This window comes from Artibeus jamaicensis, unplaced genomic scaffold, assembly GCF_021234435.1.
Source record: "Artibeus jamaicensis isolate MK-2021 breed Jamaican fruit bat unplaced genomic scaffold, CSHL_Jam_final scaffold_2375, whole genome shotgun sequence".
Taxonomy (NCBI): Eukaryota; Metazoa; Chordata; class Mammalia; order Chiroptera; family Phyllostomidae; genus Artibeus; species Artibeus jamaicensis.
Genome location: NW_026522032.1, coordinates 1,207,623 through 1,222,547, shown reverse-complemented (window position 1 = coordinate 1,222,547; position 14,925 = coordinate 1,207,623). Strand labels below are relative to the sequence as shown.

Sequence of the window (14,925 nt, the reverse complement as noted above, 5' to 3'; positions counted from 1 at the left end):
GCCCTGTTAAAGTGAGGAAATTGCAGAAAGAATTCAATCCTCAAACTGTCTCCTGGGTCCAGGGGTCATGCTCCTCTTAGGCCAGCTTTCCAAAGCTCTGCAAGTATGAGGAGCACACTTGCCTGAACCTGGATGCTGAGCGGCAGAGGGCACCAGCCATAGAACTAGACCACAAAAGAGCTTTTCCCCAAATGCCTTCCAACGTTTCCTAAGTGAATGGTTCTCTGTTGACACTGCAACCACACTTCTCTCGGACTGGAGGAGTTTCTGGCTGTAATTCTTCCACAATTGCTTGAGCAATCATGGGAGACTCACAGCCTTGATACTGGAGTTTATATTGCCTGCAGAACACCCTCTAGCTTGAAAATCCCCAGCAGGCCTGGAAATTCAGGGACACAGCACAGCCTAACAGGCACCATCCACTGTGTCCATGCTGCCTAGAGAACCATGAGAGAGAAGCAGACCTTACAGCCAGGCCAGGCCAGTTTCCCGGCGGCCACCAGGGTAAGTCCTTCCTCATTAAGGAACCTCGGTTTTGTGAGGAAACTGAGAGAAATTGCAATGGAGAAGCTAAGGCTCAATGAGAGGAAGGGATTTGCCCAGAATGTGCCCATGTCAGATTTGGGGGCTTATGGCCTTATCTCCTGACTACAGATTCTGCATTCTTTCCACTACACTAGCTGGAATTGAAACTGGGGTGCTGAATAAGCCCTCCTTGGAAGCTGCCCAAATCCGAAGGGAGATGGCTTTTCCTGTTCAGCATCTTCAAATTGGCTAGATCAGGAAACTGGGAAGACCTACTACTTTGCTGCTGTGGACAATGGAGAGTCTTAAGCTCCTGCCTCCAGGTCTTTTTGGCTCCAGGGACTCTTCTAGGAGAGCAGAGCTCTGGCCCTTCCTTCCTGCCAATTCCAGGCAGAGGGCCCCACCACGACACCATTGTTACATTCCAAATGCAGATGTGGTTAGAGTGGGATCCCTGGCCTTTTGAGCAAGTGGCCCTGGGAATTCAGTTTTGTGAACATGCAGCATTATTCTGTTTTTTTTTTTAACAGTTCATTTTTTTAATATTTTATTTATTTATTTTTAGAGAGAGGGAAAGGGAGGGAGAAAGAGAGGGAGAGAAACATCAGTGTGTGGTTGCTTCTCACATGCCCCCCACTGGGGACCTGGTCTGCAACCCAGGCATGTGCCCTGACTGGAAATTGAACCAGCAACCCTTTGGTTTGCAGGCCAGCACTCAATCCACCAAGCCACACCAGTCAGAGCTGCAGCATTATTCTTAAAGGTAGGACAGGAGAAATCAAGAAAGGATTCTCCTGCCTTGGGATCTGGGGAGCAGAGAATTGGAGTCAGTAAGGCATTATTTAAGTGAGACTCCAGAGGGTTCTGTTTCAAACTAAGAAAGTACCACAGGTGAAGATACCATGGTGATGTCTGATAAAAGGCTTTCAGGCCCAAGACTTCCATAAAATTTTCAGAAAGCTGTAAAGGGAGGAAGGAGGTGCCCATATTCGACCACCTGCAGTGCCGGAATTGGGCTGCACAGGATTAAACAGAAGGAGCTGCAGTTGTGGGTTCAAGACCACAGTTAGGACCCAGTGAACCTAACTGCATCTTGACAGGACTGTTAGAAGGAGTGCAATATGGAATAGGAGGATCGAGGCTGCGCTGAAAGGATAGTGAGGAAGAAAAGGGAAGAGTTGGTGGGCTTGATTAATATCAATAACATTGTACATTCAAGAATAGGGGCTCTGTGGAAAGACTCTGGAAAGCTGGACTATTTAGCCTATAAAAATGGAGGTTGGTGGGTGATGGTGTCTTTGAGAATATGTGGGCTACTATATGGCTGATGGTAACTATTCTTTTGTGTCTACATGAAAAATGGAATAAGAGCTTAAACTGCCACAGAACAGATTTCAGTTAAATATACAGAAAAACTTCCTAACAGTAAGGGGTGATAAACATTGGACCGCGTTGCCAAGGGAGTGTGCAGAATTCCCTTTCCCAGAGACCTTTAAAGATAGGGTTTAGAGAGCTCAGCTGAGAAGAGAAAGCAAGATCTGCTGCCTCCTCCTCAGTGCTCTCTACTCTCCACATCTTCTTTCCTTGTTTGTCTCTCCCCTACCCCTTCCCTCCCTCTCTCTGTCTCTCTCTTTTTGTTAATCCTCACCCATGGATGTTTTTTACTGATTTTAGAGAGAGGGGAAGGGAGGGAGGGAGAGAGAGAAAAAGGAACATTGATGTGAGAGAGAAACATAGATTGGTTGCCTCCCATACATACCCCGACCAGGAATCAATGCTGCAACCTTTTGGTGTATAGGATGACACTCCAACCAACTGAGGCACTTGGCCAAGGCTCTCTCCCTCCCCAACCTCTCACCTCCCAAACTGTGTCCCAATCCTTATTCCCAGTGAGCACTTCCCCTGTGCCCCACCTGCCCAGTGCCTGTACCTCTGACTCCTATGGGGAAACCTTCATGGAGCTGAGGTTGCTCAGAGCAGACTGTCCTCCTAGCTTCCTCTTCTATCTGCATCAAGTCCACCAAACTGTGATGTAAATATGAACGCCATTGTCTTCAACAATAGCCCAAATCTCAGGAGTCTAAAAAGTAACCCATAGGTCTGGTCACTTGGCAGTTGAGCTCCTTTGGACTCAGCTGAAATGTCCCCACTTTTTTGAAGCCTTTCCTGGCCTCTTTGGCACTTTTTTCCTTACCACAAATGTAGCACTTCTACTTTCCTGTCACTGTTTTTCTTCGCCTCACTGAGCTCCTTGAGAGCTATTTATTTTCATTATATTCAACCCAACTCTGAAAATGATTATTCATGAGAGAGGAGAGGAGTGGGGTGGGGGTGATAGAGGTGGTCACCTCTTTAATAGCAAAAATTCCCAGAGGGCTGACTTTTTGACATTGGAAGTCCGCAGAACTGCCAGTGCATTCTCAGGCAGTACCTGCAAATGTGACACTGAATCTTGTCTTTCAGGAAAGAAGGCGGGACCTCCTGGGCCAAATGGGCCCCCAGGACCTCCAGGACCTCCGGGACCCCAGGGACCCCCAGGGATTCCAGGGATTCCTGGAATTCCAGGAACAACAGTTATGGGACCACCTGGCCCTCCAGGTCCTCCTGGCCCTCAAGGACCCCCTGGCCTCCAGGGACCTTCTGGTGAGTTCCTGGTCCTCCACCCTTCCCCAGGCTCCTTTACAAGCACTTCATTTTTTGTAAGATGTTGTGTATTTATTTTTTTAGACAGAGGTGAAGGGAGGGAGAAAGAGAGAGAAACATCAATGGGTGGTTGCCTCTCACATGCCCTCTACTGGGAAACTGGCCCGCAACCCAGGCATGTGCCCTGATTGGGAATAGAACTGGTGAACCCAAGGGTCTTGGTTTGCAGGCTGGCACTCAGTCCACTGAGCAACACCAGCCAAGGGCTCCTTTACCAGCACTTTAATAGAGCAGGGCTGGGTGTTCCTGAAAGCGGTATCAATTGGGGCTGGTGGTGGTTGTGTGCAATAAGAAATTCAGGTCTCCTGGCTCAGTGTAAAACTAGAGATTAAACAAGCCAGTAGGGTCTGACTTGCTCTTACTCTTCGCCTCTCTGTAGTGAGCCAGGAAACTCCTATAAGCCTGAGACAGAGGCCCTTGAGGGTTCACTGAAGTTCTTGCAGGAGATGGATCGGGTCTGCTCTGATTTCCAGCATCTAACTCCTGTGCTGATGCTGGTATGGGGAAGGATGTTGCAGTCTGGATGAGATACCAACCTTAGAACAGTCCTGTCCCATGCAGTCTAAAGTGCCCTTCTCATATAGGTAGTCACTGATAGCTGTGGAAGGAGCAAACACAGGAACTGTCAGTGTCCTGGGGAAGAACCAAGCACTCCTTGCACTACATCATTCCCCACCTTATTGCCCATTAAAATAGCATTTAATCCCTTTGCCTCTTTCCCTTTGGGCCCAGAAGGGCACCCAAGAGGTTGAGATACAGATCCAAACCTGCCTGATTGGACTTAACAGGACTCAAACTGCCTGATTTTAAGTCACATGTTATTTCCCTCTCCTCCTATATCGTACAGTTGTGTGTGGGGGGGTTCATAAAGGGTTAAAGATTTTATTTATTTTTAGACAGAGGGGAAGGGAGAGAGAAAGAGAAAGGTAGAGAAATGTCAATGTGTGAGACATACACCAATCAGTTGTCTCTCGCACACTCCCTACTGGGGAGCTGGCCCACAACCCAGGCATGTGCCCTGACTGGGGATCAAACTGGCAACCTTTCAGTTCACAGGCCAGTGATCAGTCCACTGAGCCACACTGGCCAGGGCTGTATCATAGGGTTTTAAACAAATGGACTCTTTGTCGCTGACTCATTTGGGTCCAAGAATTCTGCAGCAGGATTCAGATCCTTTGACTCAGTTCAGATGGGGCTAATTAGTACTACCATGGCTGCAGGACATGGAGTTGGCAGATTTTTTTAAATTCAGTCTTTCCAGGAATATTAATTGAGTGCTTTCTATATGTAAGAGATATACTGATCAGTAGTCCCTGTTCTCATGTAGTTTATGTCCTAGAGGAGGGGGGAGACAAGTATAGATGCAAGATAATTCCAAATGGTGATGCACTTTACCAAGAAAACTAATGGAAGGGAAGCAAAAGTCAAAAGAAGCAAACAGCATGGTCTTGGAGTCACACAGTGACAGGAAAGCTCTCATCCATGTCTGTGGGTTCTCAGTGGGACTTGCCTTGGGCCAGCATTGGCAAGAGGCCACTTTCCCTGCTGGGCGCCAGGTCCTCTGGAGATACAGGTCAGGGACAAGTGAGACAGAAGGAGTGTCCTCTCCCATCACAAGGCTCCCTCCTCAGGCTAGCACGGGGAGGAGGAAGGCCGGGAGACAAGGCTTGCCCCTAATTGTCCTATCCTGTTTTGCAGGTGCTGCTGATAAAGCTGGAACTCGAGAAAACCAGGTTGGCTGAGAATTGCTCCCATCCCAGGGAGGGGGGAAAGCCACAGGCTATGGCCACCTCTCAGTGCACTCTGTGTTAAATTTGCCAGGCTTTATTTTGTGAGGATACCCTGAAGGTTTTGAGGTTGTTCACTCACAGCCCCGTCTCAGCTCCAGGAATAGCAAATCTTTTCTCTGGGGCCTGCCTTGAGTTAAGGGAATCCAGTCTTCCCATCTTCCCGCTCCCTGCCCGTTTCTCCCCACTGCACAGGAGATAGAGGGTCCCATATCTACACACAGCAGGCAGCTAAAATGGGCCGCCAGACAGGCGTTGTTCACCTGGGCCTCCCACTCCCCCAGCCACCCCAGACACCTTGTCAGCACTCAGACCGCCAGGGATCAGGAGCTTAGAAGTTGAAGAGTATGTCCTTGACAATCAGCCAACCAGCTCCAGGCCAAGGCCAGCCCGGGCTCCTTTCTGCCTTAACGGTCTGCAGGGCTCCTCCCTAGTCTTTGAGCTTCCTAATCTGTCTCTATTGGCAGGTTCTACTGCCCTGCCTTGTCTCATCTCGGCCTCCCGCACTACAGCTGTTTGGCCACAGTTAAATCTGCACAGCTGCACAGTGCTTGATGGCTTCCAAGGCAATTTTATATCCATCACCTCATTTGATCTTCAGACATCCCTGTGAGGGAAGCCAACGGGATTCTTCTAATTCCCATTTTACAGTTAGGGAAATGAGGCTCCGAGGTACTACTACATGTGGCTGCGGTCACAGAACTAGGAAGTGGCTGAACTACAAAATTATATGGCACCCCCCTAATCTTACTGTGGTCACTAGCATCCCAAGACAGGGAAGAAGGATCAGAATTGGAATCCAAAAGGAAATTGGAAGTCAGAGGTGGAAACATGGAAACTGGTGGCTGAGTGGGCTGTCATTTCTCACCGTGACTCCTCTCTCTATCCTTCTTATCCTTCCAGCCAGCTGTGGTGCATCTGCAGGGCCAAGGGTCCGCAATTCAAGTCAAGAATGGTAAGAGTCCAAGGAGACTCTCTCGCTAAGAGCAGCTTCCCCTCTACCTTACCCCCAGCTTCCAAATCATCACCCAGTCTAGTTCCTCTAGGGGCCCTGAGGTATCCAGAGCACTAGGGCCGTTCCTTACTCCATGTTGCCCTCTGCTGTCTGTCCTGGGTCAGGACTGGTTGCTACACCCGAATGGCAATTAGAAACACTGCTCAGAAAGCTGAAAGGCACTTACTTGAAGCACCATGTAGACCGAGAATTGTTGGGAGATAGAGGTTCCATCGGAGTCACCCGGAGGGGATATATGGAGTTTAATCAACATTTTCACAGTGCAAATCAGAGAAGGGAAAACTACATAAATGTAAATTCCCACCTGATGTCTCTGCACAGGGAGGCAGACGGCATGTTACATACACTCTCCGGGAAATGTGCAATGCTAGTGTCTACAGAAAGGGAAAATGGGCTTAAGGAGGTTCAGAAACACTGATTTAATGTAATCCCTGCTTTTAAAAACTGGGGAAACAGAGTCCCTGGGAGATTGAGTAATACCATAAGAAATCCTGCTGCTTTATATTTGTATAGTCCTTGGGAATTTTCAACTCGCTTTCTTTGTCTTTTATTTTATTTGATCCTCACAACAACCCTGTGAGGTAGGTATTAGCTCCTTCTTACAGACTGAAGCTAAAGCTCAGAGAGGTTATTTAATTGGCCCAAGATTTCAGTTAGTTCAGGAGCTGGGATTCAAAACTGCATCTCTCTGACCCTTTCCACTGTGCTATGTGCGTGTGCTCCACCGAATGAGCAGGATTATTTTCTTCCCTGAAGAGAGAGACACGGACATTCATTAAAGAATGGTCCTTTGAAATAATGGCCAGTCCCCAGAGTGCACACAGCTGAAATGCATGAACACCCAGGAGCCTTGGGAAGCAGCAGGCCAGCCAAGGTGCCAGATGCTTACAGAGCTTGGAGGGGGAAAGAAGGGCTGTGAGTGCAGGTACAGGAAAGGAAGGTTCAGAAACCTGCTACAATGAGGACAGCTTAGAAGAGCCCAGCCCCAGTCCTGAACTGGCTGGGCCGAGCTTCCTTTCTTTTTTCTTTCTAAAGATTATTTATTTTATTTTATTTTTTAGAGAGAGAGGAAGGGAAAGAACCATCCATGTGTGGCTGCCTCTCACATGCCCCCTACTGGGGACCTGGCCCACAACCCAGGCATGTGCCCTGACTGAGAATTGAACCAGAGACCTTTTGGTTCTCAGGCTGGTGCTCAGTTCACTGAGACACACCAGCCAGGGCATGGCCAAGCTTTCTTAAGGACTGGGCCCAGCTACATGCTGCGCTGCCACCTGGGTGCCTGACTTAATAGCCTCAGAAATACACATCAGAGCAAAATGGCACCAAAGCCCAAGTGGTCCTGTGGGGACCAGGTGCCTTGGGCCCCAGGGCTGTGGTAGGGAACCATAACCACTATCTGTCCAGGGAGGACTGAGACAGGCAGGAAATAGACATGTTTGGGTTTCCGCATGGGTGGCCTCCGTGTTTATTCTGTGCCAGAAGCTACTGATTTTGCTCCCACTAACTGCCACATCACAAGTTTAGTCCCAGCCCCTCTAGGCCAGTCCCCAGTAGCAGTCTATGCTGATCTTTAGTTCCACTGGGAGGAGATGGGCCAGGGAGGCGGGGGGGGGGGGGCCATCATGCAGAGCAGTCTTGAAGCGGCTGGGCCAGGGCTTCTCCTCCTAACTCCTTTCTCATCTACTTATCACTTCAAGGGGCAATTGCTGCCTTTTCCAGAAGGGCAGTTTCCTCACACCTTCTGAGTCTAGCCGAGGATGGGTATTCAAAATGTCTTTTCTTGGGTGGAGAATGGACAGTTTTCAGGGTGGAAGGCACCCCCTCTTTCTGCCAGATGGAAAGGGAAGCTCTTCCTCCGCACTCGTGTGCTGGTTTCCTGTGTCCAGCCAGGGCGGTGCGATGACCCCTCCACCCTGAGTGGGCTGAGCTGAGAGACAGAAGCACTGCCGGGGGTGCCCCAGCTCCCAGACACCCTCACTTTCCCCACGGCTGGTTCTGATGCTGCTGGTGGTCTGCCCCTACCTCTTGTCAACCCCCGTCTCCCCTGTGGAGCCTTATTACTGACGGTCACCCTCTCTGGTTGCTATGAGGTCTGACACACCCTGATCCCTAAGGTTCTCCAGGGAGATAATCCCTTATGCTAAGCAGTTTCCTGGGAGCCCGGCAAGGCTTTCTAGAAAGGAGTGGATGTGGAGGAGTCTCTTACAGAGAAGGAGAAAAATCTATGGACCTATAAGACAATAGGGGGATTTAGGAGTTGTGGCTGGTGAAGTAAAATTGAATAATAAGAGCTAGCCTGCCACTCAGTGTCTGAATTTTGCCTGTGCAGGCACCAAGACAACAAAGGAAATAGGTCAGTGTGCCCACTCTCTTACTGCCCACCCCCAGTTCCAGTTAGGAGGTGTTGGTGAAAGACCATTCCAGATGGGGAAGGGGGCGGTCAGGGAAGGAAAGAGGGAGACAGACCGGGGGGGGGGGGGCCTAAAGCCAGCCTAGCAAGTTGCTTTACAAACAGAACTTTTATGTGCTTCCAAATGCTGTTCTTACAGCTCAGGTCTCCTGGGCTTCCCAAGTTGCATTGGGATAGGGGTGGGGGTTGTGCATGTTTGAGATCTCTTGTTTCTATTGTCCAGATTCTTCTGACACGTACTGAGTGACTGCCCTTCTCTCATACTGAGATCTTTCAGGTGGAGTGCTCAATGACTGGTCTCGCATCACTATGAACCCCAAGGTGTTTAAGCTACATCCCCGCAGTGGGGAGCTGGAGGTACTGGTGGACGGCACCTACTTCATCTATAGTCAGGTAGAAGTGAGTACGGTCTCAGGCCTAACTCTTCTTATATCCAGAATGCAGATCCGGTGCAAGCCACATAGGGGCACTGTGGAGCCAGCCAAGACCAGCCAATGGCTAACTTTTTGCTTTGGCGGGTGAGGGGGCTGGGAACAATTGCCCTGGGAGGGAGTTAAACAAAGGAAAGAAAGGGGCTGTTTGGGAGCTTTTCCTAGCCAGATACCATTGAGAGACTGAAAAGAGCCCCCTCCAACAGTCTGCCATCCAATCCCATCCTACAGCGCCCTGGACCCTTATTCTCCCCTCCCCACCCCCGCCCCTCAACCTGTTTGATGCTACTGCCAAACTTGAACTCTGGCTCAGTCCTGCCCTTCCAGGGCTGCTGAGAACCGCTCCCCGCCCCCACACTGCCAGCTTTGAAATGAACAGGGCTCCTGTGTACTTTCTGTCTGCTTCAAAGGCATTTTCTGACTATCCTTCCTTCCTTTTTCTCCCATTTGTTTCTTTAGCTTTCTGTTTCTGCTATTCTTGCCCTCCTTCCTGCTGTCATTATTCCAGCCCTTTTCTCCCTCTGTTTTTATCCTTGTCCTGTCTGGGCCCAGTCACCGGGTCTGCTATCCTACTCCCACACACCTGCTTATTGCCTCCACCAGATGGCTCCTCAGAGCTAGAGATAGATGAGCCCCGAGGTTGGGGCTTCTGTGGGGTGGGCAGCAAGCAGGCAGATGGACAGGACTGTGGATCTAGCAGAAGGGCCTCACAGGGGAGTGGCCAGAGAAGGTGGGTTAACAAGCATTTGCTCCACCAAGCACCCTGGCACAGACGGTGCTGACCAAGAAATTGGGTGGCACCTGAATTCACTGCTCCCTGCGAAAGAGCTGATAGGGGGAACAATGTTTGATAAAATGAGTTAGGGAGACAGATGACGGCCATGATCCCAAAGGGACAGGTGGGTGTAATCCCAATGTCCTATGGGGCATCTGTCCGAAGCCGGGGTGGGGCAGATCAAAGCTTGCTAGTGAAGGATAAACAAATGAACTTCCCAGGCCTAGGAGAGAATTGGGACTCACCTCAGGCTTCGGACACTGTACAAAATGGGAAAATCCCCCTGACACCTGGCCTTTGAACACAGGCTCACACTGTCTTCCAGCCACAAAGTAAAGTTAGGGGGCTGGGTTTTGCCTTCCAAATTCCTCATCTCATTAGTGGTGGAGACCTTTCCACCTCTCTGCATCTGTTTCCTCAGACATCAGGCAGGGGGGCCAAGGGACCCAGTGAGGATGTGAGCAAAACACAGCAGGGGCGGGGGCTGGTTGCAAAAGGGCTGAAGAAAGGGTGAGTTGTCACTGTCCCCTCTCTGGGAGCTCAGTGGCCTCTCCCTTTATCCACAAATAGCCCCTGGGACTGGAAGCTAGTTTGTATTCACACGTGTCTGCTGCACTGACTGAGCCCCCTGTGTGCGTGCACAGCCTGGGGCTTCATGCCCGGCAGGGGGTGGGAGGCCAATAAGGTACACTTTTACCCTTAGAGCTTACAGCTGGTATGCTATTGCAAGAAAGATTGGCTCGGCCATCTGAGCCCCATGGCAGTGTGGGGGAAGCACAGACTCTAAGCCTGTCGCCTCCACCTTTCCTGTCAACCAACTAGTGGGCCTACAAGTGGGCCTACAAGCTCTTCTGAGAAGGTCCCCGCCCTCCTTCCTCTCTCCCCCAATCTCTTCTCATTGCCTCTCACCCAGGTGTACTACATCAACTTCACCGACTTTGCCAGCTATGAGGTAGTGGTGGACGAGAAGCCCTTTCTGCAGTGCACCCGCAGCATCGAGACAGGAAAGACCAACTACAACACCTGCTACACAGCGGGTGTCTGCCTCCTCAAAGCACGGCAGAAGATTGCTGTGAAGATGGTGCATGCCGACATCTCCATCAACATGAGCAAGCACACCACCTTCTTCGGGGCCATCAGGCTGGGCGAGGCCCCTGCATCCTAGATTCCCCCTGTTTTGCCCCTGCCCATGTCCCCATCCCAGGTTTGAAAGCTGGGACCTCCCCGCAGAAGCTCTTAAGTGCTGCTGTGGAGTGAGGCATATGGGTGTGGCAGCTGCAGAGAGAAATGCCCCACTGCTATTTATTCCCCAGTGACTCCAGCGTGGCAGGGTCTGCTTGCCTGGCCAGAATGACCTTGAGCTTACAGGACAGTTGATGGAGTTCCAGGGTTTACGCAAATCAGAACTGTCTTCCTTGTCTCCACGTGGACTGCCTTACAGCGCTGTCTCTTCCACCTCAAGGTCCCTGTTGGCAGTTACTGTTTGTTGCACTAAATGGAAGGTCCAGGACAGCAGGCGAGAGGAAGCGGAGGTGTGCTCCAGACTGTGGGGGCAAACTTCCGACCCCAAGGCTGGCTGCTGCTTCTCTTGGGTGGGGGTAGAGCCAGAGGGGACTGTTGCAGCCTAAGGAGAGGGGCAGGGAGGGGAAAGGCCAGTGCTTGTAGCAGAGACCAAGGGGGAGAAGCCTACCACCAGGCTGGCGACCCAGCCAGTGGAAGCTTTCTTGCTGTGGCACACTGCAGCCAGCCAGAGGGTCAGAGAGCTCTTCCCACTCAGGTGGAGAGCCAGGTCAGCAGCTTGCCAGCCTTTGGGAACAGGAGGTTTGCTCCTCCTTGAAGTGAGTGCAAGGAATGGCCGCAAACTTGCCTGCAGAAGAACCTGGAGCCAGACTTGGGGCAAAATGTCTTTCACTTTGTTTACAGCTGTGCTTTAGGCTCAGAAAACACCCTGGGTCCCCTCCCAGTTGCTCTCCCACCCACCCTTCCCCAGCCTGGCTAGACCCTCCTGTGTCTTTCTCCACAGGGCCTACCTCTGTTTGAGACAGGCGCCTAAGCTGGGACCTATGCTTACATGAGTCTGAGATACTCTCTGGATACTGTGGCACAAACAGAACCTTCCATTTGTCAAGCAACACAAATTTTCATCTAGTCAAGGTTGTGTCTGGGGGCAAAGCATCAGTCCCAACATCTCCAGAAGTCCCTTCCAATGTCAGTATTTAGGCAGCTGCTTTAATAGCCAACTAAGATGCCCAACTCCCAACTTGCCCCTGGGCATCCGCAAGGCAGATAAAATGGGGTATTTTTTCAAGTTTTCTGCAAGCCAAGTGGGCATTGGCCCAGGCCCTATCTGAAAGCACAGCCACCAGTGCCCTGCTCACCCAGAATTTCCTTGTTCTGGCTTCAGAAGGCCACAGTGCAGCAGCATCAGCATGGATCCCAGGCCCGCTCCTCTGCATCGAGACCCTGAAGGACCTGGCATCTAGGCCTTGGGGCAGAGCTCTGCCCTGTCGTTGCCACTTTCCTGAGCCTCCCACCAGGCCATATGGTAGGACCGTGCTAAGGCCTTATTTCTAAATGCCCAGGCCCAGCCTGGTGCCTGGGTACCGGGTTCAGCCACAAGCTGAGAGGGCCAGTCTTGGAAAGTCTGCTACTCTTGCTGCTGCAACATGTTTCCTTTTGAGGAGATAGAGAATGAGCTCCTTCAGGCAGCTGAAATTGACCAAGAATGACATATACACATGTCTCAGCTGTGCCTTCTCTTTCTAAGCAACCACGCAGCCTGGTTGCTTAATAAGAGCCCTGCAACCCCCAGGGAAGTGAGCCTGAGGCATATGTCTGGCCTTGTTTCCTACTAAGTGTCTTGCTCGTCCCTCCACTGCAGCAAGAACAGATGAAAATTCCTCCTTCAAACTGGAAAGGTACTTTCTCTCTTACCATCTCCTTTAATAAAATCACAAATCCTAGCGTTTAGACAAGGCTCAGAGAAGTTAAGTGCTTCGACCAGGATCTCACCGTACTGAACTCACCAGCCTGGGGCTTCCTTTCACCAGGCCTGACTCCAAAATGATTCCATTGAGCCACAGCTTTGCATTGAATTTGCGGTCCTGAGAAAACCGATGATAATGGTACCATGTGCCGCAAATGCTTGTGGGTTATAGGGAGAAACCCAGAGAAGCCCCTTTTCATTCCCTAATGGTGATGCCCATTCTCCTGGCTGCCAGAGACTCTGTGGCAAAAGGGGAGGCTGTTTCTGTGGGAGGCAGCCATCAGCTTTAGAGCTGTTGCATTCAGAACTGTCTTGGCACCACATCCAAGCAGCAGGCCTCCAGTGCCCACAAGAGCTGATGTGTCACCCTTGTGTCCTTTCACCCAGCCATGAACCAAGCAAGCATGAGATACAGAGCCCCTGCTGCAAGGGGACTTTTTTGTTGATGCTACAGTTGGATTATAGGAGCTGACCACTTCCCACACCTACCAAGGGACTCCCTACCTCTTTCTACCACACCACAGAGAACTCTACCACCAGGATCTCTCAGGGAAGGAGGGAGGCATGCAGGCTGGTCCCAAAGCCAAAAAGCTATAATCCTAAAGGGCAGTCGGATACCTGTCCTATTCTCCTGATATGGAAGGGATTATGGGGGGGTAGGAGGTCAAACAAACCCATGATGCATAAGGAACCCTAGAGGGAAGGGCATGAAGAGGGAAGCAATAGGTAGCTGGGGAGCCCTGTTGCAGCGAAGTTCACTGGCAAAGTAGTGAAGCAATTTACTAATAAGAGAATATGGACATAGATTGGCCATTTGGAATTATGCTGACAGGAATTTACAGGAAGGCAAAATCTAGCATGGGGAATAGGACAAGGACACTTGTGAGCAGGTGGGTGACAGGTTTGAAGGAGAGTCACATGGCAGGAGCTTTTGCCAGCAGCTTGGGCTTCAAAGGCCAAGGCTGGCACCTAAGTCAGCTGTCGGGCTGCTCAGTTATAGGTTCCTTGGGAAATAAAGTCTTAGCCTCATCTGCCCCTTCATCCATCCTGAGTCAAATTTCTTCTGCTGAGCAAGAAACACTAGGAACTGTGGAGATGAAAAAGACTAGCATCCACACGTGAGAACGTGTGTTTTATGGAACTTTTGGTGGATGCAAATCAATTCAGAGAGATTTAAAGCCAGGACAGCCTTTGGAGGGAATCCTGCCCAGCCTACATTCTGCCCCTTGTTACACAAGTAGAAACTGAGGCCGAAAGGCAAGGAAGGTGACCCACCCAAGGTGGAGTTGGGACTGGCAGACTCAGCAGAGGTGGAGGGACAGAATGTTCCTGTCCCGCACAGCCCCCTTCTTTCTTCCACCCCCAGACTCAAGGCCGGAAGTGCTTGGCCCCCTTCAGGAGCTCTGCCAGGCAGGGAGAGCAGGGCTCAGCCTTAATCAGAGCTCTTTCCCCCCTTTAAGGTGCTCTCCCAGCTCCAGCCTCTGATCTAGAAAGTTCTGCACTGGCCTAACACCAGGAAGTCCTGAAGCCACCATGATGCTGCCTCAGGTCCCGTTCCTGCCTGGAGGTTCCCCTAGGCCATATGAGCACAAAGAAGGGACCGGATCTTTTTTATTTAAATCTGTGTCAGGGCACTCTCCAAGGGGAGTTGCAGTGTGTCATTTCTTTATTTAAAAAGCTTCCGGCTGGGGTCGGGGGTGGGCTGTGTTGTGAGAATGACCTGGAGCAGGCCAGTGCTGCTTTGGGGGTCAGCATCCAGTGTGAGATACTGTGTATATAGGCTATACATAGTGTATATAAACGGGGATGTAAGTTTGTGTAAATTAATGGTTTATTCTTTGCAAATAAAGCTTTTCCCCCCTCTCTTCTTCATGTCGGCTTGCACAGTTCCTACCTGCCAGGTGGTTTTTTTTTTTTTTTTGCAGCCAATGCCACATGGAGCTGAAGGAAAGACCAAGGCCTCCATGGCAGAGGGGCAGCGAAGGAAGGGGGTCCTGATCTCCTGTCAGAATATGCCATCTCTTCTCAGTGCCCTGGACCTCGCACCCCCATCCCTATCACCCTAGGTCTTCTGTAACTGCATGTCCAGTGTGCTACAGGTCTTGACATCAGCTTGAGGCTTTGATCTCTATACCACGAACTGCAGGCCTGGGCCCAAAGCAGCTTGGGTAGATCCAACTGCCCACTCCCCATGACATCCACCAGTCTTGCAGATGAGGAGACCTATGTTCGCAGAGTTTAAGTAGCTCGCCCAACTAGAAAAATTACATAGACTTTCAAAGAACTGTTG

General features: G+C 50.7%; 1 protein-coding gene across 4 annotated transcripts in view; it reads left to right on the top strand.

Annotated features, from left to right (window-relative positions):
- Window positions 1-14,507, top strand: part of EDA (ectodysplasin A) — a 371,738-nt gene extending 357,231 nt beyond the window's left edge. The window contains exons 4-8 of one of the 4 annotated variants that reach the window (XM_053656664.1): window positions 2,989-3,168; window positions 4,927-4,961; window positions 5,919-5,970; window positions 8,721-8,836; window positions 10,563-14,507. In XM_053656664.1, the coding sequence (XP_053512639.1) occupies window positions 2,989-3,168; window positions 4,927-4,961; window positions 5,919-5,970; window positions 8,721-8,836; window positions 10,563-10,814 (635 nt within the window). In that variant the 3' untranslated portion in view covers window positions 10,815-14,507. Of the gene's footprint in view, window positions 1-2,988; window positions 3,169-4,926; window positions 4,962-5,918; window positions 5,971-8,711; window positions 8,843-10,562 lie in introns of all 4 variants that reach the window. The other 3 variants (XM_053656663.1, XM_037133124.2, XM_037133123.2) reach the window with 3 other exon arrangements.
- Window positions 14,508-14,925: the final 418 nt, after the last annotated feature.